At 40.7% G+C, this 24,148-nt stretch overlaps 1 protein-coding gene across 4 annotated transcripts in view; it reads left to right on the top strand.

Annotated features, from left to right (window-relative positions):
* SCNN1G (sodium channel epithelial 1 subunit gamma) overlaps positions 1-24,148 on the top strand; it is a 43,331-nt gene that overhangs the window by 9,035 nt on the left and 10,148 nt on the right. For 3 of the 4 annotated variants that reach the window (XM_073553655.1, XM_073553657.1, XM_073553658.1), the window contains exons 2-10: positions 4,513-4,842; positions 15,855-16,155; positions 18,632-18,825; positions 21,001-21,104; positions 21,471-21,634; positions 22,793-22,891; positions 22,994-23,111; positions 23,217-23,295; positions 23,861-23,918. In XM_073553655.1, the coding sequence (XP_073409756.1) occupies positions 4,513-4,842; positions 15,855-16,155; positions 18,632-18,825; positions 21,001-21,104; positions 21,471-21,634; positions 22,793-22,891; positions 22,994-23,111; positions 23,217-23,295; positions 23,861-23,918 (1,447 nt within the window). Of the gene's footprint in view, positions 1-3,086; positions 3,282-4,512; positions 4,843-15,854; positions 16,156-18,631; positions 18,826-21,000; positions 21,105-21,470; positions 21,635-22,792; positions 22,892-22,993; positions 23,112-23,216; positions 23,296-23,860; positions 23,919-24,148 lie in introns of those variants that run through there. The other variant, XM_073553656.1, reaches the window with a different exon arrangement.

Here is a 24,148-nt window from a genome sequence, read left to right as displayed (position 1 = left end):
CCCGGATTATACAGATCATGTATATACTATATACCACTAATACCGAGACCCCGGATTATACAGATCATGTATACACTATATACCACTAATACCGAGACCCTGGACTATATAGATCATGTATATACTATATACCACTAATACCGAGACCCCGGATTATACAGATCATGTATATACTATATACCACTAATACTGAGACCCCGGATTATACAGATCATGTATATACTATATACCACTAATACCGAGACCCTGGACTATATAGATCATGTATATACTATATACCACTAATACCGAGACCCCGGATTATACAGATCATGTATATACTATATACCACTAATACCGATACCCCGGATTATACAGATCATGTATATACTATATACCACTAATACCGAGACCCTGGACTATATAGATCATGTATATACTATATACCACTAATACCGAGACCCCGGATTATACAGATCATGTATATACTATATACCACTAATACCGAGACCCCAGATTATACAGATCATGTATACACTATATACCACTAATACCGAGACCCCGGATTATACAGATCATGTATATACTATATACCACTAATACCGAGACCCCGGATTATACAGATCATGTATATACTATATACCACTAATACTGAGACCCCGGATTATACAGATCATGTATACACTATATACCACTAATACCGAGACCCCGGATTATACAGATCATGTATATACTATATACCACTAATACCGAGACCCCGGATTATACAGATCATGTATATACTATATACCACTGATACCGAGACCCCGGATTATACAGATCATGTATATACTATATACCACTAATACTGAGACCCCGGATTCTAAAGATCATATATATACTATATACCACTAATACTGAGACCCCGGATTATACAGATCATGTATATACTATATACCATTAATACTGAGACCCCGGATTATACAGATCATGTATATACTATATACCACTAATACTGAGACCCTGGACTATATAGATCATGTATATACTATATACCATTAATACTGAGACCCCGGATTATACAGATCATGTATATACTATATACCACTAATACTGAGACCCTGGACTATATAGATCATGTATATACTATATACCATTAATACTGAGACCCCGGATTATACAGATCATGTATATACTATATACCACTAATACTGAGACCCTGGACTATATAGATCATGTATATACTATATACCACTAATACCGAGACCCCGGATTATACAGATCATGTATATACTATATACCACTAATACCGAGACCTCGGATTATACAGATCATGTATATACTATATACCACTAATACCGAGACCCCGGATTATACAGATCATGTATATACTATATACCACTAATACCGAGACCCCGGATTATACAGATCATGTATATACTATATACCACTAATACCGAGACCCCGGATTATACAGATCATGTATATACTATATACCACTAATACCGAGACCCCGGATTATACAGATCATGTATATACTATATACCACTAATACTGAGACCCCAGATTATACAGATCATATATATACTATATACCACTAATACCGAGACCCCGGATTATACAGATCATATATATACTATATACCACTAATACCGAGACCCCGGATTATACAGATCATGTATACACTATATACCACTAATACCGAGACCCCGGATTATACAGATCATGTATATACTATATACCACTGATACTGAGACCCCGGATTATACAGATCATGTATATACTATATACCACTAATACCGAGACCCCGGATTATACAGATCATGTATATACTATATACCACTAATATCGAGACCCCGGATTATACAGATCATGTATACACTATATACCACTAATACCGAGACCCCGGATTATACAGATCATGTATATACTATATACCACTAATACCGAGACCCCGGATTATACAGATCATGTATATACTATATACCACTAATATCGAGACCCCGGATTATACAGATCATGTATACACTATATACCACTAATACCGAGACCCCGGATTATACAGATCATGTATACACTCTGGCTACAGTAGGGTATGAAGCAGCACTAGTGCAATATGGTAAAGTCCAATTCAGCAGATATGTTGCCGGCCACCTCCCCACAACCAAGGAAATGAGGCAGCACTGCAAAATAATATAAAAATCTGTAGGGTTATTCACTTTGCCCAATAATCTTTTAGTCCCCGACAGTGGAAAGGTCCTAGTGCCAAGAGCTCAAACAATACTTTTTATTTTTTTTGCACATAGTTTTTGGATTGTAGCTTCATATCCTGATTTCTATCTGTTATCTATCCTGTAATATCTGTTGATCTATCTGGCCTGTGTACTGACCAGTTCATGTGTGCCCATCAACCAAGGCAAGGGACACCTCTCTGTCAGCTTGCCATGGTTGATGGGCACAAATGAATTGGCCAATTTATGCTCTAAGAACCTTTGCTTTTTTTCTAAGTACATCTTGCTGAGGGACAATGCGGTTGGAAGTTATTTCCATGGACACTGTATCTCTTGGCATTCACAGAGTTCTGTGCTTTATTATACATATTTTGCAGTCACTACAGCTTACGCTTATTCACACTTGGGAGGTGCTGGTCAGGTTTTTTTGTATATTCTGTATACTGAATCCTTTGGTGATATATTGTATATACTTGTTTCCTTGGATAGATTCCTGTGGTCAGTGATGGAGGTCCCTTTACAAGAACTGTATCTGGGCCCCCTCTCACAGTTCCCCATAAAGCCTGCATTATTTCCCTCTAACAATCCCCCAGTTATTGTGATCTATTAAGTTTATCTTATGTGTATTCTAAGGAACCTGCCTTTAGGATCACAGCGGCCCCCTAACCTCTCAGACCCCTGAGCAGCGGCACCAGTGGCTGTGGTGGGACATGGACCATGGCTGTGATCCCGTTCACCAGCCTCATGATTGCACATGTGCTGCACACGCTCGGCCTGTAATGATTTACTCCAGGAGAATAGTGAGGACATCACAGGTCCTCCCTAATGTTCCCTCCTGCCGCATCTCATCACCGCCCTGGAATCCGGAGCCTCATGGATATGAATAGCTCAGGTGACTTTATGGAGTTCACATCTGTAGAACTCCCATCGGCCAGACTGGCTCTACCTGTCAGGGGATCTAGTCTTTTCTGCTTCAGACCAGACCGGACCAGGTGTATAGACAAGAACATTCAGTTCAGAGCTGCAGGATCTTTATGAGAGCAGAGGGTGAGATAGAGATCCTGCTCACAGTCAGCATCCAGATCCCTCCAGGTGAGGACTGTCTATCGGCTTGGTGGCCTCAACATATTCCCTTCCTCCGTACCCTAATATTGAAGGTCTAAGGGGCGCTACATGATAGCATATTACAGAATAGTTGATTTATCACATTTTCTGTAGATTTATTCTTTATGTATCGTATGCACTTATTTAGCTTACCTTTTTATTTTGAAAATTTGCATGTGCAGGATGAGGTTTAGGAGGCTGAGATATGCGCTGCTGTTCGGCAAGGCTTCCACATTGGTGGCCACTTCTGCTTCATGGTCAGCAAAATCGATTTTCAATTTATTCTCTAGTTTCACTTATCAATGCCGAGATCTCCATTGCGAGGACTGCCATACAGCTCCACAAACCTCAGGACCCTTGTCTAGGGATATTGGGGGTTTCTGCTGCAAGTTGCTTTATTAAGTGGCACAAGGCATTAATGTGCAACTAGTTTTCTGACAGATGGAAGAATGAATGAATGGATAGATAAAATATATAGATATAAGATAGATAATAGATACATTGAGGGATAGGTAGATAGATATATCGATAAATAATAGATAATAGCTAGAAGGATCGATAGATAGTAGATGATAGATAGTAGATAATAGCAGGACTTCAATCCTAAACCAGGCATAGTCCGGAGCTCCTGACTTCTAGGACTGAGCCTCGTGCTTTAATCAGAATGGATTGATTGATTTTCTGATCTAATTAGATAGAATTGTACATTTTTCACCTTTTTATTGGGAATCCGTACAAACCTGTGCCCAATACTAGGTTGTTCTACCAATTTATTGGACTATTTTCTCGCACTTTACATCATATTATCCAGCATATCCTTCCGTAATCCACCTTGTGGAACGTTCCTCGGACACATGGAACCATCTCATATCAGATCTGGTTACAATTAGATGGTTGTTTGTATCGATCAAGAATATAGGACAATAATGTTCTATGTGAAAAGTCCTAATCGCTGGAATTATGTAATGATTCATCCTGTTGTTTCCTGCAGTCCTACGTAAGATAACGCCCCACTATTATGTATTGACCCACTGGCAAATTTTGCTCTGCTTCATCAGTCATCGATGCTGCCAGACTCGATGATTTAAAGGGATCTATGTGTGTCTAAGCGGCTAACGATCTGCCAGGTCGCCTATATTAGGAGCCCTGCCTGCCGAGAAGGGTTCTCTCGGTACGGCACTGCACTGCATTGAAGTATCTTGTATCTTGCATGTTCCAGATTCATCATGTCTAACGGTCCTAAGAAGAAACTTACCCAGAAGCTGAAGAAGACCCTACCGGTGACGGGTCCCCAAGCTCCAACTCTGTATGAGTTGATGCAATGGTACTGCCTGACCACGAACACTCACGGCTGCCGGAGGATAGTGGTGTCCAAGGGTCGTCTACGGAGATGGATCTGGATTGTCTTTACCTTGATAGCGGTGGCTCTGATTTTTTGGCAGTGCTCCTTATTGCTTATGTCCTATTACACCGTGAGTGTGTCCATCACTGCGAACTTCCAGAAATTGACATTTCCAGCCATCACCATCTGCAACATGAACCCCTACAAGTAAGAAAATTGGGGTCATCTTCATTGTAGGGGTGGGTAGGTTTTAAGGAGTAACTAAACATTTCTTTTTTTATCATTTAATAATCTTCCAGGCTTTGTAAAGTAATGAATATTTGTAATATACATCGTCACCTTATTATTCTTTCTTCTATCCCAACACTATGTTGATTCATTGCTCAGTTCATGGTCCTTTAGAAGCTTCTTTTAACTGTCCACTATATTCCATTCATCAGAGTAAAGGCATGACTCTTTCATCTGTCTGCTCCTAACCAAACTACTAAGAGGCAAATTCCTATACGCAAACTGTTTGGCTATAGTGTATAGATCTTTGATGAGCAGCAGTTGAAAGCAGCTTCTAAAGGAGAAAAGGACACAAAACAAGGCAATACAATGTTACAAAAATGTATAACTTTGCAATGTTTTTAGAATAATTACATAAAAAAATAGTTTCTACTAGTAGTAATAAGCTTGAGAATTTAGTGGTGACTATCGTTGACCTAGTAGCCCAATTAGTGGCATACATAGGAGTCAGGACCCCATGCAAAAAAGCCTTCAGGGTTTGTTGTAAAAGTCTGCGCTTCCTCTTTACAAGGGACCAATGACCACTACATGGTTTGCTTCTATGATAAGTGGACCCTTTGTTGCGCCCTTACACTAGTCCCGGAAGCTAAGCTATGAGGAGATGTTTGATGGAGCCCTCACAGTGTAAAGCTGATTTGGCTGTCACTCTGCCTAAGACATAAAAATGGCATTTTCCAGAGAATAAAGTCTTTAGTTACGAACAGACTTCTTTGAAAACCTTTAAGGGGTCCACTGTTTATCCTTCTTATCTGTTATCCAGAGCCGAGAGTGACTACAAGAGACATTTCTCACTCTAGAGGACATGGTGTGTCAGTGTATTACACTAATAATCCATAGATTCTAAGTAGAAATTTGTAGTACTGTCTTCCACCTGTGGGGGCGCTGCAGTAGAGGATAACACTTGCTAATAGTTTCTTTAGCTGTTTACAGTTACTCACTGGTGGGGTCTCCGCAGTAGGACACCTCGTGATTAGCTTCTTTTCAGGCAATTTTTCTAAAAAGAAGGAAACATCCAATTTAGGCTAGTTTCACATTAGCGTTTTTTTGCGCAGCGCATCGTGCGCATAAAAAACGCAAAGAAAAACGCAAAAGAAACGCGCGTTTTTTTACGTCATGCGCACGCTGATGCGTCAAAAAAACGCAGCGTTGCTTGCGTTTTACATGCGTTTTTGCATGCGTTTGCGTTTTTTTATGTACATGCGTTTTTAGGTGTGACATTTTTTCCATTGTCTAGAGAACATTCTAGACTTGTTTCACTCAAAAACGCATGCGCAAAAAAACGCAACCTGCCGCAAGACCATGCGCACGCATGCGCGTTCCCATAGACTTCAATGTGTTGTTTTTGCGCATTCCGTGCGCAAGCGTGCACATGCGTTTTTTTGCCGAGACAGGGCGCACCAAAAAATGCAACATGTTGCGTCTGGCGCGCCTGGCGCAAAAGACAAAAAAACGCATGCGCGCGAAAACGCAAGTGTGCGCAAGACCATGCGCACGTCATGTTAAACATAGGTGCGCAGTGCGCATGCGCACGGGTGCGCACGATGCGCTACGCACAAAAGCGCAAATGTGAAACCAGCCTTAGACAACCCCTTTAAATTACTACTTTTGGCTTAAGAAACAATATATATACAAGTGCTATCTTATTTATTGTATTGTACATAATTGTTATATGCATAGTTATAGCAAGCAGTCATTTTATGCTGAATGTGTAGTTTTATATGTAGGGCGGTGTGAGCTGTCACCCAGGATAATACACTATTTATCCAGTACGGGGATTCGGGATTTTTCAGATCATCTGGAACATAAATTCCCAATCATTCATTCTGTATTCTCTGTACTGCCGAGCTTACAATAGTGACAGGAACAGAAGGAGACAATTTCGGCTGATTCAGGTCACAAGGATGTGAGTTTGGACAGGATCCCAGACTCCAGCAGAGTCCTGCGTGTCAGCGCCTCGCGGCTGCGTGGGGTTAACAGAAGTTCTTATAGGGTTATTTTTTTTATGTCCCTATAACAGTCCCTGTAAAAGTAAGCAACTTTACAATTTACTTATTAATATAAATCCTCATTGTCCTCAAGAACAGAAGGATTTGTGACTCTATAGTTTACTTCTGATTGCCACTGCTGCAGTGTATCAGAGGTGGCCGGTCTCCTAAGCAAAGAACAAACTTGTAAGCACTGCTTCGAAGCTGCCTGGTTTGCTGCATCCGGATAGCTTTAAACCCCCTGTACTCCCACATTACCCATCATCAGTGCAAGCATGCCAAGCTGCCAATTATCATGCAAGCATGCCAAGCTGTCAATCATCATGCAAGCATGTCAAGCTGTCAATCATCACGCAAGCATGCCAAGCTGTCAATCATCACGCAAGCATGCCAAGCTGTCAATCATCATGCAAGCATGCCAAGCTGTCAATCATCATGCAAGATAACCAAGCTATCAATCATCATGCAAGATAACCAAGCTATCAATCATCATGCAAGCATGCCAAGCTGTCAATCATCATGCAAGCATGCCAAGCTGTCAATCATCATGCAAGATAACCAAGCTGTCAATCATCATGCAAGCATGCCAAGCTGTCAATCATCATGCAAGATAACCAAGCTGTCAATCATCATGCAAGCATGCCAAGTTGTCAATCATCATGCAAAATAACCAAGTTGTCAATCATCATGCAAGCATGCCAAGCTGTCAATCATCATGCAAGCATGCCAAGCTGTCAATCACCATGTAAGCATGCCAACCTGTCAATCATCATGCAAGCATGCCAAGCTGTCAGACATCATGCAGGCATGCCAAGCTGTCCATCATCAGATTGATCTTAAGAAACCCCTTTAGGATTTATGCACATGTTTAGTATTTGCAGCATATTTATTGCTTCAAAAGTCAGAATGTTGGCAGGAAAGACGCTTCTTTTTCTAACATTTTCTTGCATTTTTTGCATGCAGTTTTAATGAGTTTTTAATTACGTTTTTTCCCCATTCATTTGAATGGGTGAAAAATGCAACAAAAATGCTGAAAAAAATTGACATACTGCAGATCTGAAAAAAAATGCTAAAGATTGAATTTCCTTGGAAATTTGAATCAGCGTGTGCATTGGGATGTCAGGCATTTCATTCACTTTTCTGGGGACTATAAAACTTGGAAAAATCTTGGCAAAAATGCAATGTTTTAATAAGCACTTGCTGTCATGTTTTTGCTCCCCTTTTCTTACGGAGCCCTTGTAGAAAGCCCAGTTTGGCCATATAACATTACTACATTTGGAGGGTGAACTTGTCCTGATCATTTTATCCTTAGTACTAAGTAGCCACAGGATTAGGAGAACCTCGCCACTAAGCACGGCCATCTATAGATCTAGAACTATGGTGGGTGCAAAGGTTGCACTCGTTCTCGGAACATAGGGACTAGGGTGATCCTAAAGGTCTCCTTGACCTATATGGGAAGAAACCATGATAATTGGTGGATTTTTTAGTAGATTTTTGCATTGGTGGCTTCACGTTACCCCAACGTCTAGCATCCGTTCCTTTTTTTTCCTTCCTTTTGCTCGAAGGATCAGAACCTGACTCTACCGGTCCCGGCCTCCGGAGTGAACTTCATGTATGTGAAATATATGTTTATACTTTCCACACAATGTAGCACATTCTTCCCCCGAACACTTAAGAAATACAAGTGAGCAGGTTATGGTATGCTACGTAAACATGTGCAAATAGAAGGCCAGCATTCGTAGCCAGAGGACAAGCAATCAGCCATGTCTACACCCTGGATGACAACCTGGTGCGAAACCAGAGTAATGGGGAGATACAAATTGGGAGTCACCTTTAAGAGGTGCAATTTAGGCCTTTGGGCACTGCTAGATATATTTTGACCCCATCAGATATCATACTGAACCCTAGCGATAGTCACATCCAAGATCCCTTAGACTAGTATTTTTTTCTGAGCTCTCTATTTTTCTTGCAACTGAATAAAAAAAACACTAAAGGAGTTATCTCAAATTCTTAAATGGTTAAAATTACAAACTTTATATTAAAAAAAATTGCAATTTTAACTCTTATTAAATATTGTCTCTGCTCTCAAAATCAAAAAGACTTTTAAGTCTATAGTTTACTTCTTGTTGCCTAGATTACCGGCCACCGCTGAAGTTTGAGTGTCAGGTTACCTAGGTAAGGAGTGCTGCAAGCGGAGCTCTGAAGCCACACCAATCGGACTTACAGTGCAGCCATGCCGCTGGTCTAAACTGACAGTCTTCAGGAGCGCACCGCCACCACCCAGGATGTTGGGAGGAAGAGGAGCGGTGCACTCCTATAGAACGATCATGAGCACACTCCTTTAATCATCAGGACTAAAAAATGGTACTACTCGTGGTAAAATCATTTAATTTGACATGTCAACAGCACAGTGAGAGGAGGCGAGAGGGCATGGTCACTCTCAATATGAGAAAGCGGTAAAGAAATGTTTAGTGACTCTGTGACAGTAAAATTAGTCCTTGAAGCGCTAATAATGGCTGAGAGGAAGTAGAAAGCTACTTTCTGTTTCAGGAAAAGAAGGCAGGAGGAGTCAAGGGGGTTTACAAGGCTGCAGACAGTGACTACCTTCTTGACTGGTCTCATTTTTTGCTTCTGATGCGCTTGGAAGATTCTTATAGTATAAATATAAATGTAGAGGAAATAAAAAGGAAAAAATAATCTTCTGCTTTAAATAAATAATAGTTATATTTTGCAGCGGAGTATAATTGTTCGCTTGTGAAAGCGATGAATCATCACCACATTGTGATCTCACATGGTATCTAGACACGTTTACTGATCACACTTCTCCAGAAGCAGCTTCAGTAATTACAGAGACAACACACACGTGGTTAGTGTGTGCCCGGAAACTGGAATTAGCAGCATAGTAATTGAAAGTGGCTAAAATGTCAATGTGAACAAGGTCGTGAATACTATGGAGATAAACAATATGACTCCCATCAACTTCAGGGAAGCGTATCAAGCAGCAGAATAGTGAGTGCAGCTCTGGGGTATAATACAAGATGTAACTCAGGATCAGTAATGTAATGTATGTACACAGTGACTGCACCAGCAGAATAGTGAGTGCAGCTCTGGGGTATAATACAGGATGTAACTCAGGATCAGTACAGGATCAGTAATGTAATGTATGTACATAGTGACTGCACCAGCAGAATAGTGAGTGCAGCTCTGGAGTATAATACAGGATGTAACTCAGGATCAGTACAGGATCAGTAATGTAACGTATGTACACAGTGACTGCACCAGCAGAATGGTGAGTGCAGCTCTGGGGTATAATACAGGATGTAACTCAGGATCAGTAATGTAATGTATGTACACAGTGACTGCACCAGCAGAATAGTGAGTGCAGCTCTGGGGTATAATACAGGATGTAACTCAGGATCAGTACAGGATCAGTAATGTAACGTATGTACACAGTGACTGCACCAGCAGAATGGTGAGTGCAGCTCTGGGGTATAATACAGGATGTAACTCAGGATCAGTAATGTAATGTATGTACACAGTGACTGCACCAGCAGAATAGTGAGTGCAGCTCTGGGGTATATTACAGGATGTAACTCAGGATCAGTAATGTAATGTATGTACACAGTGACTGCACCAGCAGAATAGTGAGTGCAGCTCTGGGGTATAATACAGGATGTAACTCAGGATCAGTACAGGATCAGTAATGTAACGTATGTACACAGTGACTGCACCAGCAGAATGGTGAGTGCAGCTCTGGGGTATAATACAGGATGTAACTCAGGATCAGTAATGTAATGTATGTACACAGTGACTGCACCAGCAGAATAGTGAGTGCAGCTCTGGGGTATAATACAGGATGTAACTCAGGATCAGTAATGTAATGTATGTACACAGTGACTGCACCAGCAGAATAGTGAGTGCAGCTCTGGGGTATAATACAGGATGTAACTCAGGATCAGTACAGGATCAGTAATGTAACATATGTACACAGTGACTGCACCAGCAGAATGGTGAGTGCAGCTCTGGGGTATAATACAGGATGTAACTCAGGATCAGTAATGTAATGTATGTACACAGTGACTGCACCAGCAGAATAGTGAGTGCAGCTCTGGGGTATATTACAGGATGTAACTCAGGATCAGTAATGTAATGTATGTACACAGTGACTGCACCAGCAGAATAGTGAGTGCAGCTCTGGGGTATAATACAGGATGTAACTCAGGATCAGTACAGGATCAGTAATGTAACGTATGTACACAGTGACTGCACCAGCAGAATGGTGAGTGCAGCTCTGGGGTATAATACAGGATGTAACTCAGGATCAGTAATGTAACATATGTACACAGTGACTGCACCAGCAGAATAGTGAGTGCAGCTCTGGGGTATAATACAAGATGTAACTCAGGATAAGTACAGGATCAGTAATGTAACATATGTACACAGTGACTGCACCAGCAGAATGGTGAGTGCAGCTCTGGGGTATAATACAGGATGTAACTCCGGATCAGTACAGGATCAGTAATGTAATGTATGTACACAGTGACTGCACCAGCAGAATAGTGAGCGCAGCTCTGGGGTATAATACAGGATGTATCTCAGGATCAGTAATGTAATGTATGTACACAGTGACTGCACCAGCAGACTAGTGAGTGCAGCTCTGGGGTATAATACAGGATGTAACTCAGGATCAGTACAGGATCAGTAATGTAATGTATGTACACAGTGACTGCACCAGCAGAATAGTGAGTGCAGCTCTGGAGTATAATACAGGATGTAACTCAGGATCAGTAATGTAATGTCTGTACACAGTAACTGCACCAGCAGAATAGCGAGTGCAGCTCTGGAGTATAATACAGGATGTAACTCAGGATCAGTAATGTAATGTCTGTACACAGTAACTGCACCAGCAGAATAGTGAGTGCAGCTCTGGAGTATAATACAGGATGTAACTCAGGATCAGTAATGTAATGTCTGTACACAGTGACTGCACCAGCAGAATAGTGAGTGCAGCTCTGGAGTATAATACAGGATGTAACTCAGGATCAGTAATTTAATGTATGTACAAAGTGACTGCACCAGCAGAATAGTGAGTGCAGCTCTGGAGTATAATACAGGATGTAACTCAGGATCAGTAATGTGTGTACACAGCGGCTGCATCGGCAGAATAGTGAGTGCAGCTCTGGGGTATAATACAGGATGTAACTCAGGATCAGTAATGTAATGTATGTACACAGTGACTGCACCAGCAGAATAGTGAGTGCAGCCCTGGGGTATAATACAGGATGTAACTCAGGATCAGTAATGTAATGTATGTACACAGTGACTGCACCAGCAGAATAGTGAGTGCAGCCCTGGGGTATAATACAGGATGTAACTCAGGATCAGTAATGTAATGTATGTACACAGTGACTGCACCAGCAGAATAGTGAGTGCAGCTCTGGAGTATAATACAGGATGTAACTTAGGATCAATAATGTAATGTGTGTACACAGCGGCTGCATCGGCAGAATAGTGAGTGCAGCTGTGGAGTAAATTTAATATCATTATATGAATTATAGAGGTGGATATAATCTTTAAAAGTTGGGATGTCCAAGGATGCTATGGACCTTTGAGTATGAGCACATTTAGTTTCATACTTTTCACCCCTGATCTGTTATGGCTTTGTTTCTTTCTTGCTACTCTCTACATCCCAGCTATAACATGAGCGCACATACTGGACATTACATAACTGCTGGTGGCTGTATGTTTTGCTCCCAGCCCAGCGCACATAAGAGTTTGCAGTTTATCATCTGTTGTTGCCGTCTGTTCCTTGCAGATATGATAGAAACACATCAGATTATTGTACCTGCTGTATGTAATCCGCAGTTACAGAGGATAAGAAGTAATGCATTGTTCCTGTTTCTATGGCCTCAGGCTATTGTATAACATAATACAATGGAACGACTTCTTCTGTCCTTTAACCTAGGATTGGTTTTACCCAATGATTATATGAAGTTAGAGACATAAATCCTCTGCAGCGTTTTTTATTTTTTTTAATTTTAATCTTAAGCGGAATCTTTAAGGGGATCTCTGGGAAATCACCTGCTCTTGGCCTGATGATTGACATTAATGGTGTAGCATCATACTAATAATAATAATTGTATTTCTATAGCGCCAACATATTCCACAGCACTGTACATTATAGAGGGGACTTCTACTGAAAATAGACATGACAGCATAACAATAATCACATAGATCAAAACAGATACCAAGAGGAATGAGGGCCCTGCTCGCAAGCTTACAATCTATGAGGAAATAGGGGAGACACGAAAGGTGGATGGTAACAATTGCTTTCATTGTTCTGACCAGCAATAATTTAATAAATTGGGTATTCAAGTAATGCTGCATGAACCGGTTATCACACAGAGGGCTATTAAATGCATAAAGCGTGTGAGAACATGATACGAGGAACCTGGTTATGGTAAAAATTTTGAATGGGCAACACAGGGATAGTTAGATTATTGTGTTGAGGCGGTAGGCCAGTCTGAAGAAATGAGTTTTTAGGCCACGCTTAAAACTGTGGGTAATGGGGGATTAATCGAATTAACCTGGGTAGTGCATACCAAAAATATGGCGCAGCACGTGAGAAGTCTTGGAGACTGGAGTGGGAGGTTCTGATTATTGAGAACGTTAACCTCAGGTCACAGTGCATGAAATCTAGAGCTTGCAAAGTAGAGATGAAAAACGGCACTTCTGCAAACTGTGGTCCATAGCGTAGGGAAAGTAAATCAATCTCGGTCTCTGTATATGCTGGTTCTGAAGACCTGGAAGTGATCATGAGTCTGTATAACACAGTTCAGGTCACCGTCAGTCAGCCTAACAGGTGATGGTATGTCGTGTGCGGGTCAATATATGCTACGTTCACCACTGGCCTGTTAAGTGATTCAAGCAACAACATCCCCAGGTAGCGCAAAATCCAGTGCTTGCTTGACAGACCTGAAACTGGTGCATGCGCAGAGTGTCCAGCAATCAAAAATCATCTGCAGATGCACTGGTTCCAGAAGTTAACTTAGGATCAGCAAATACGTGCCAACACATTTTGCATACGTTAGTTTTCAGCAGATGTGACAAACAGAAGGATGTATCGAAGGACATATCATGTCTGGGTCAATTAGTGCCAAGTCCGCCATTAGGCTGTAATTTGACATGAATGGTGCAACAGCATCATCCACGGGCTACATCAAATCTAGCACTTACGCGGGCGAGTTGAAACTGGTGCACGCGCAATGTGTTTACCGAGAAATCAATTCTGCGCATGCGCCACTCCCGATAAGTTCAGGATTAGGACATGTGTACTAACACTTTGTCTAGATGATGGCTTTCAGCACTTCGTCAATCAACAAACCAGAAAAGGACATATTTTGTCTAGGTCAATTAACGCCAAGTCCACCACTGGCCTGTGGATTGACATGAATGGGGCAGACAGTGTAATCTACGGTCTACACTAAATCAAGGACTTGCATTTGAGAGCTGAAAACCTGCAAATGTGTTTGCAGATAAAACAGTTTTTGGTCTGCACATGTGCCAATGCCAGTAAGTTCAGGATTGGGACATGCTCACTAGTACTTTGTCTAGATGATAGTTTTCAGCTCCTTGTCAAGCAGCAGACCAAAGAAGGACATGTCATGTCCAAGTCAAGTCCGCCACTGGCCTGTTTGATGTGAATGTTGTAATCCATGGGCTGCACCAAATCACGCCCCGGCACATGCGTTTGCAGAGAAATCAATTCTTGGTCTGCGCATGCACCATTCCTGATGGGTTCTTGATTAGGACATGCCTACCAACACTGCCTAGATGATGTTTTTCAGCTCTCTGTCATTTATTGGACAATTAATGGTATACATGTAGATTAATAAGGACACTTAGATGATCTAGACACTTTCGCATTCATTTCTTGATGGCTTCGGGCTGTTTTTTTTTTTTTGGAAGGTATCAGCTAATGGATATACCTTACACAACAGTAGATTTAAGAAACTTACGGTTGTCAGGTCGTGCTCGGAATTGTAGTTTCACAACATCTGGAGAACAACTTTATTATTATTATTATTATTATTATTATTATTATTATTATTATTTATTGTTATAGCGCCATTTATTCCATGGCGCTTTACATGTGAGGAGGGGTATACATAAAAACAAGTACAATAATCTTAAACAATACAAGTCATAACTGGTACAGGAGGAGAGAGGACCCTGCCCGCGAGGGCTCACAATCTTCAAGGGATGGGTGATAATACAGTAGGCGAGGGTAGAGCTGGTCGTGCAGCGGTTTGGTCGATCGGTGGTTACTGCAGGTTATAGGCTTGTCGGAAGAGGTGGGTCTTCAGGCTCTTTTTGAAGGTTTCGATGGTAGGTGAGAGTCTGATATGTTGTGGTAGAGAGTTCCAGAGTAGGGGTGATGCGTGAGAGAAATCTTGTATGCGATTGTGGGAAGAGGAGATAAGAGGGGAGTAAAGAAGGAGATCTTGTGAGGATCGGAGGCTGCGTGCAGGAAAGTACCGGGAGACGAGGTCACAGATGTATGGAGGAGACAGGTTGTGGATTGCTTTGTATGTCATGGTTAGGGTTTTGTAATGGAGTCTCTGGGCAATTGGGAGCCAGTGAAGGGATTGACAGAGGGGAGAAGCTGGGGAATAGCGGGGGGACAGGTGGATTAGTCGGGCAGCAGAGTTTAGAATAGATTGGAGGGGTGCGAGAGTGTTTGAGGGGAGGCCACAGAGCATGAGGTTGCAGTAGTCAAGGCGAGAGATGGTGAGGGCATGGACTAGGGTTTTTGCAGATTCTTGGGTGAGGAATGAACGGATGCGTGAAATATTTTTGAGTTGAACCCTATTTTTGAGTTGAACCCTAACTTTGCCGAAGACTGATTGCACTAGACTTGAATGCAATATTTGTCTTATTTTGCAGGTATAGTACGATCAAACATTATGTGGCCGGTTTGGAAGCGGACACCATCAAAGCGCTCAAGGACATCTATGGATATTCAGAACCTACAAGTCGCCGGCGTAGAGCTGTAGAAGCCCCACAAGAAGTCCCTGAAGTGGAGAATGGTTATCTCAAAAAGATTCAGTTGTTTGAAGTGAAAAGTGTAAATGGCAATGAGATCGAAGCCGAGGAGATTCCAACACGGAAAAGGAGCAGAATGGCCGCAAGAATGGTGGAAAGGAACACGGACACTGCTACTGATAACATTGTGGGCTACAAGTTGGTGAGTAACATAGACCCTTTCAACTTCTTTGTAGTATATGCACACAGGGTTTTTCGAGAAGTTTTTGGACTAGAAACTGAAGTTTGTGTTTAGAGAAGGATCTGGAGAATTTCCTCTAGTTTCTTCTCCTAAAAAAATGGAGTGGGCACATACCCTCACGCTATTTAAGGCCAATTTCAAACATGAAATTTGTGGCCTGAAGATGACTCATATATGTCTACGAGGCTGCTGAGTTTGGTTGCAGTGACCCATAGCCAGTCCGCACTCCGACCATAAATGACATATGAGTGACACCGGCCTAAGGATATGTGCACATTGAGCTTTTTGAGTGTCTTTTGGAGCAAATTCCTTTCCTTTATTGTCATCAAAAACTCTTCCATTTCATTTCTAGCCATTTTACTGTCCATATGAGGAGGTTTTTTAAAAAAAAAAAAATTTGTTACTGTTTTTGGAGTGGAAACTCTCCAAATCTCAAAACTTCTCAAAAATGTTGAGCTTCTGATCTGAAAATTGAGTAAAAAGACTTCGAGCGCACATAGCCTTTGGAAACTCTTCAATAAAATAAAACCTCCTCCACCCCCTCTGAATAAGGAGTGTTTCCTAAAGTAGTTTGCCATGAAAAATTCATTGTTTTTGAACCTCTCAAAAAAAAAAAAAACTCCACACGTTCACAGTCTTTGAAGTCTTTTTACCAAGACATTTGACTAACGGGCCAAATGTATGGCTGAATCATGGACTATAGTATGGCACCCATAGAATACTATGAGCTCATATAATACATAAACCTTATGTGTAAAGTCACAGACGCTTTGAGGAATTCTGATAGAAATGCCTTTAGGGACCTGGTCTGCCATATGGACCTATATGGCCAGTGCATTAATGGGATACTTTGGAACTTTAATTTATTATTGATATTTAGTTATCTTTGTATTAGAAATGAGGGGATCAGGCAACAGATACCTTCACTGATCAGCTAATTAAAGGATCTCTGCATCTTTGTCATTGCTTACCTGTATTTGTTTTTCCAATAAATTTTATTAACATTTATAATAATGGGGAAAGGGTAGGGGGAAAGGGAAATAATGCATTGTCATGCAATCAATCCATAAAATACATAGAGGAGATAGATATTTGTCAGATCAAAAACATAGTCAAAATATTTTACACAAATATAAACTAGAAGTAAAAAAACAATACCCTTATGGAAATAGTTCTATCCAACAGTTCCATTTACAAGCAAATTTGTTAAAGCAGTTATTCGAAATAGCAATTTTATTTTCATAAGATTTATGTAAAGAAGTTTTATTAATTAAATCTTGTAATGAAGGAATATTAGGGGACTTCCAAAAAAAAGCAATATTATTTTTGGTAACTAAAAAAAAGTGAAGAATAAGTTGTCTTAAGGATGGATTGAACTGATCAATGCCCATAGAGAGGCCAACTGAGGGGTTAAAATAAAATCATTAATATTTAAAATTTGACCAACCAAGGACTCAACCTCTATCCTTAATGGTCTAATCTTTGGACATGACCAGTATATGTGAAATAGAGAACCAATCTGTCCACATTCTCTCCAACAATTTGGGGAGTTGTCTGAGTTGATCTTGGCTAATCTAGAGGGAGTATAGTACCATCGTGATAATAGTTTATAAAGTGACTCTTGGAGAGTCATTGACATAGTGGAAGAGTACGTTGGTCTAATCGCCTTTTCCCAATCATCTATCTGTACTGAAAGGTGCAGGTCCTCTTCCCATTTAATCATGTAAGGTGATTTACAAAAAGTTTGATCCAAGTTAAACCATTTATAAGGGTATTGAGTGCTCCAAAAAATATTATGACCTAAATTTTTTAACATAAGGACAGAAGGTTCAGAGAGATATGGTTTGGTCTGCAGAAAAAGCTCCATTTGGTTCTTCAAGATTAAGAATTGTAAAAAGGCAGAAGAGGGAATCCCAAATGTGGCCTTGATTTGTGTAAATGGGTAGAAAAATTTACCATCGTAAATGTCTTGAATTTTGGTAACACCACAAGTAGCCCAGAGTGGATCTAGATAAAACTCTGCAGTACTTACCTGTATTTGTAACGGCTGATATTGGGGACTTCTAATAAGAAGAGTCATCAGTAGTAAAGTCTCCTTACTTAATCAAGGCCATACCCAAGTCCTTATAGTACTATGTTAACTATTTGCCAATTTTCCTTTTCCTTTGTTACAATGGTAGGTGTAAAACCTACAAATCAGAAAAATATGAACCGGCAAGGGGTGCTAAAAAATGTGAACTCACAAGTCAAATTTTTGAGTGCAGTTCATCACCTAGAATAATTGATAACATAGATATAGGCAATAAAGTTAATGAGACAGTGATTCTCATAGGTGATGGTTTCACCTTACTCAAGTCTTGATGAGTTTTCTTAAAAATTTTCGGTTCTTGGTTTCCGATATATTGTTATCTGACATTTTCATCTTTTCTTCTAACAGTGCGACCCCAACAACAACACCGACTGCACCATATTTACTTTTAGTTCTGCCATCAGCGCCATCCAGGAGTGGTACCGGCTTCACTATATGAACATCCTAGCAACAATACCCATGGACGAGAAGATTAAGATGAGTTACTCCGCCGATGAACTACTGATCAACTGCTTTTTTGATGGCAAGCCATGTGACGCTCGGTTAGTTATGGTTTATTGTACTATTATATTACAGTCCTAACTTCCTTACGACACGAGGGCTGTCACGTGGACATTCCTAACTCAAGCTTGATCACATTATTTCCTTGTGTTCTACTCTACGTATGCAAAGAACCCAAAGATTCTAAGTTGGAAATGGTGTAATGTACTATATTAACCCCGATATTAGATGCTGGTTCCTCCAGAGGGAGAGATGCTCTTTGTATAGCTGTTCTCCAATCTGATTGATCTGATGGATTGAGGAGGCTCCAGCCCACTAATGATGACTTTTTAAAGGACAGCCCCTTTAAGATCATACGGTCGATTTACATAGTGTAGTGCATCCGTGATGAAAGGAAAAATAATCTTTTTTTGCCGTCTGCCCAGATATTAGTCACTCACCAGCTCAGCATTAAGATATTTCATATAACAGCATTATGTAAATTTCCAGATAATTCCATGTATTGTCATGTAGACAATGCCGGATATAATTTCTCTGTAGGTACGAGCCAATTAATCTAACCTTACTCATGATAGTTGATGGACGGACAAAAGTGAAGGCATCTTTGACATTTCAATATGTTATACAATGAGTCTACGATGATGCCAGCCATCTCCTGGTGTCCATAAAGGGCTAAGGTTATGTTCTGGTGTCCATAAAGGCCTAAGGTTATGCTCTGGTGTCAATAAAGGTATAAGTTTATGTTCTGGTGTCCAAAAAGGCCTAAGGTTATGTTCTGTTGACACAGATTATTTTCAAGCATTAAAAAGCTATAAGCTTCAGGAAAATCTCCTTCTTGGGTGGAGTTTTTGGATGAGTTTTTCTTTTTCCAAACAGTTCCGGAATAGTTTTTTTTCCCGGAGCATTGTTTTACAGTCTTTTGATAGGACAATGTCTAATTTGGAAAGTTTTCTACTAGACGGTTTTCAAAACCGCAAAGTTGATATGCCTTAAAAAAATCAACAGATTTTTCAAGCATTTTTTGGGTAGGATTTTGGAGCAATACAGCTCCAAAAAGCTCCCTGTGAACATGGCCTAACTCTAAGGTTGGTGTAAATTTTTCCATATTGGCAATGCCAATATAAGGGGTGACTGTAAGGTATAGTAAAGGGGCATCTAAGTTCAAGAATTAAGTATGTGAGAGGTGACCGCACCAGGAAGGCAAACTACTGAGTTTAAAATTCAAAAATTGCCAAAATTAAAGGGCTTGTCTAGTTTGGAAAACCCATTTCCATGAACCCTGTAAAAAAATAGGGCGGGTGGGTCCTTTGTTCAGGATCAGTGATGACATTCTGGAGGTCCTCTGCTGCATTACACACTCCCATGCCATTGAGTTGAATGGCCATGGTGTGATGCTTCATTTCACCTGTGGAGGCATTGCAGCAAAATTGAACATTTATTGCATCATTTACAAAAAAATTACCGGGGATCGTCTGGGGTTCTGGTAGAGGAACACTATGGAATCGGCTTATTGGAAAAGCACCCTTCTAACATGTAGGGATTCCCAAACTGGACGAGACCCCTAACTTTCCATGAAAGTCAGATGATATCCAATGTCTTGAAAGACATTACACAAAAACAAAGATTTCGTTCAGCTCACCCCTTAGTCACTGGCAATGCAGCAGATCCGAGCAAGGACACGTCTACGCCAAAACGATCTGGAATACTTCATAAAAAAGAAAAGTCCAGCTCCAGGACTAAAATCCAAGAAATTCTATATTAGTTCCAATAAAACAATGGTATGGCTGCTATAGTCGTCATTGCGGTTTTACCCTGGCATGGGATTACCCCATGAAGATTTGCCCAGGAGGTTCTTGAAAGACATTAGCCTAATTGCAAGATGTGGGTCTCTGCTTTGTTTAAATGGAAGGCGTCCATACACTCTCAATAGCTCTCATTAAATGACAGTGTTCCTCCTCACATTTCCATACACATGTATGCTCAGACTAACCGAGCATGCATGTATTTTCAAAAGGTCAAGAGGAGTAAGCTTCTGCCAGACTCTTCTGAAGGCAGAATAACTTTTTTTATTATTATTGAAAATTTAATATATCTGTCCTTCTTTCCTCCAACAACATCTGTTGGGGAAGAGTCAGGAGGCCCAAAACACAGATCAGATACGGTTTGGTCGATCTATCTTCAATGTGTCCATAAGGCCATATTCTCTTCCATTGCAGGAACTTCACCCTATTCCACCATTCTCTATATGGTAACTGCTACACCTTCAATGATGCCAAGCAGGAGCCATGGTTGGAGTCTTCCATGGGTGGTGCTGATTCTGGTAAGATGTCGTTAGTTGATGCATATGTTTTCTACCTTACAGTCATAGCCAAAAGTTTCCAGACTGACTTTTTTTTTTTTTACAAATAAATCACGTTTGCGTAAAGGCTCAATATTTTTAGTTTTGGCCCTTGTTTTTTCTAGACTTCTCCTCTTCCCCCTGACAGCTGGATGTTGGCTTCTGGTGCCAAATTTGGACTAATGACAAAACATTCTTGCCTAATCTGTCTGAAAGATTGAAAAACAGATGCAAGAAACTTTTTGAAAATCAACATGTATGCCGATCTCCAAACTTTTGGCCCGGACTGTATCTACAGTTTGTTATATATTTGTATACAATAACATTTTTGGTGCTCTGTGTCCTTAGGGCTGAAGTTGATCATCTACATTGATGAAGAGGAGTACAACCCATTCTTGGTCACCGCAGCCGGTGCTAAGATATTAGTGCACGATCAAAACGACTTTCCATTTATCGAAGAATCGGGGACGGAACTCGAGACGGCGATAGAAACTTCTATTGGGATGCAACTGGTAAGTGATGAAAGAATAAAAGAGTGCTTTTTGTAATCATGGAATTCATGAAAGTAGTTACAGGTGATGAAATGGAGCAGAAGGACCAAATACCACGTTGCCTGCCACTCTTGCCAACAGTACCAAATTTGCCAGAATATCTCAGACAAATTTAGTATTGTCTCAGGCAAAAAACGGAAAGACTTTCCCAAACTCTGTTCACAGGTGGTTAGTTCTGGGTGGTGTTGGAGGTAGAGTTGGTAGAAATCGATTCACAGGACCCAGTCCGTCGGCCACGTCAGTAATTTGTGGCCACTGAATGAGAGCCCTGAGAAGCGCCCCTTACCTGCTGGCATCCGTGGCTTTTGTAATCAGCCGTCCTGGTGCAATGACGTCACCCCAGGCTGGCTAATCAAAAGAGGAGCTGCGGATGCTGACAGGTAAGGGGCGGTTCATGGGGCTCTCATCTAGTGTCCACAAATTACTGATGTGGCCAATGGACCGGGTCTTGTGAATAGACTCACGCCAACTCTAGCTGGAGGTTTTCTTGGACAGGGTGGGAGTAAAACTTCCTGAAATTGCCAACATAAATGTTAGTTACAAACCCTTTACTTATGCCCACAGCACAGAAAGTTACCCGTTCTGCCCTCGGAGTCATTGGTGACCCCTGAAAAAAGTTGTTTGGGGAGTTGACATTGCAGAAAGATATAGAAATATTCCAAGGCTACTGGGCACAGGTTGGGCATAACAGATATTTTCCCGCTGGAAATTTATTATTCCAAGATATTTTCTGTTTAAAGGGGTTTTCTCACCCCACTTGTTGTGGTCTCCTCAACCTCATGATGCAGCAACTTCTGCTCTCTCTAGGAGCAGTAAGCCTCCACCCAAGAAACAGATATGACCAGAGTCTAATTGTAACTCCTGACATTACTATCCATATCCTCATGTTCTTCATCCCTAGTTGTAGATGGAAGGCGATGCACAGCCAATGTCATTCACACCTAATACCCCTGAGGGGAAATAACTCTGAATTTAGCATAAATTACAGATGAGTCCAGTCAGTGATGTGAGTCCGGTCTGTCAGGAAGTTCTGCATGATATAGGCAAGAAGATTAGAAATGATTTGGCGAAAATATCGATGAGTAATGAATGTAATGTGATATTTTATTGTTATCCCAGACGGAATCTTCAAAGTTATCCAGTCCGTACAGCGACTGCACCATCGATGGAAGCGATGTCCCTGTGGACAACCTGTACGACAAGAAATATACCTTCCAGGTAAAAGATGGATGGATAGCAAGACATAGTTTAAATAACTGCATTAAAATATAGATCACTGTGTCCAAGATTTAACTTTGCATTTGTCCATCTTTTTTGCAGATCTGCCTATATTCGTGTTTCCAAAAAGAGATGGTGAAGACCTGCGGATGTGCCCACTATGACCAGCCGCTGCCCGAGGGAGCAAAATACTGCAATTATGATGAATTCCCAAGTTGGAGTAAGTTCTGCTTTTAACACTGTATAAATCGTGATGCTCGTTTTCTAAAACCGACTTATTTATTGATCATTTATTTATCTTTTTATTTTTATCCTGTTTTTCCAGTTTATTGTTACTTCAAGCTGCATAAACAATTTGTCCAGGAAGATCTGGGATGTCAGAATACTTGTCGAGAGTCTTGCAGGTGAGGTTAAAGGAAGGGTTAGCCATGTATCAGTCCTATCTATTTCATCACAGTGCCATCTCCGACTGCCATTCTCATTGAGGTGGCTAACAAGCTTTCTTAAGGTTTTGTTTTTTAAAGGAACACTTTAAGAAAAAAAAAATTGGTGCACTATGTTATAAATAAATTGGAACCTAAGGGGCAGAATATGAAGCAGAGATTCACCAATGGGAGTCTCCCTGCATCCTGCTCCACCCCTCAGGATCTCAATCAGACATAACATAGTGTTTTAGTTGTTTTCACAGGGCTCCTTTAATCAGCCGTAAATTTAAATTGGTATTAGGAACTACATTTTGACTCTGAGACGTCTTAACTCTTAGCAATTATCACGAACAATTGCAAGGCTCCATCTGACCTTGCCAGTTTGCTTCTTGATCCCTTTCAGCTCTCCCAGGACTTCTCTAGTTACTATTCCTCTTTTGTTCTTCTCAAGCCACATCTTGTGTGGGACTTTAGTAAATTGTTTGTTATATGCTCATATAAGCAGCACATATATATATTTGTATATATATTTTTTTCTTTTCAGTTTTAAAGAATGGACATTTACAAGAAGTGTGGCTAAGTGGCCCTCTTTAAGTGCTGAGGTAAGACGATCGTGGCTCCTTGAGAATCGATGATGTTCTTCTAAGAGCTAAACATACTGTAGTAGATAGTTACATTATTTTACCCTAAAATACCAGTCAGCTCTCCTAAAATATTTGTTTTAGTAAATACTTTTGCATTCCTCATAAAATATGCATTTTGGAACATCTTTTTTTAGATCTCTTAGTTGTTTGATTCTAACATTATTCTAACATTATTCCTCCTGGATTGA

This window comes from Dendrobates tinctorius, unplaced genomic scaffold (genome assembly GCF_039654945.1).
Source record: "Dendrobates tinctorius isolate UK_male_01 unplaced genomic scaffold, ASM3965494v1 ptg000202l, whole genome shotgun sequence".
Taxonomy (NCBI): Eukaryota; Metazoa; Chordata; class Amphibia; order Anura; family Dendrobatidae; genus Dendrobates; species Dendrobates tinctorius.
Note: the sequence above shows the minus strand (reverse complement) of the source record. Positions and strands in the feature narration are given on the sequence as shown.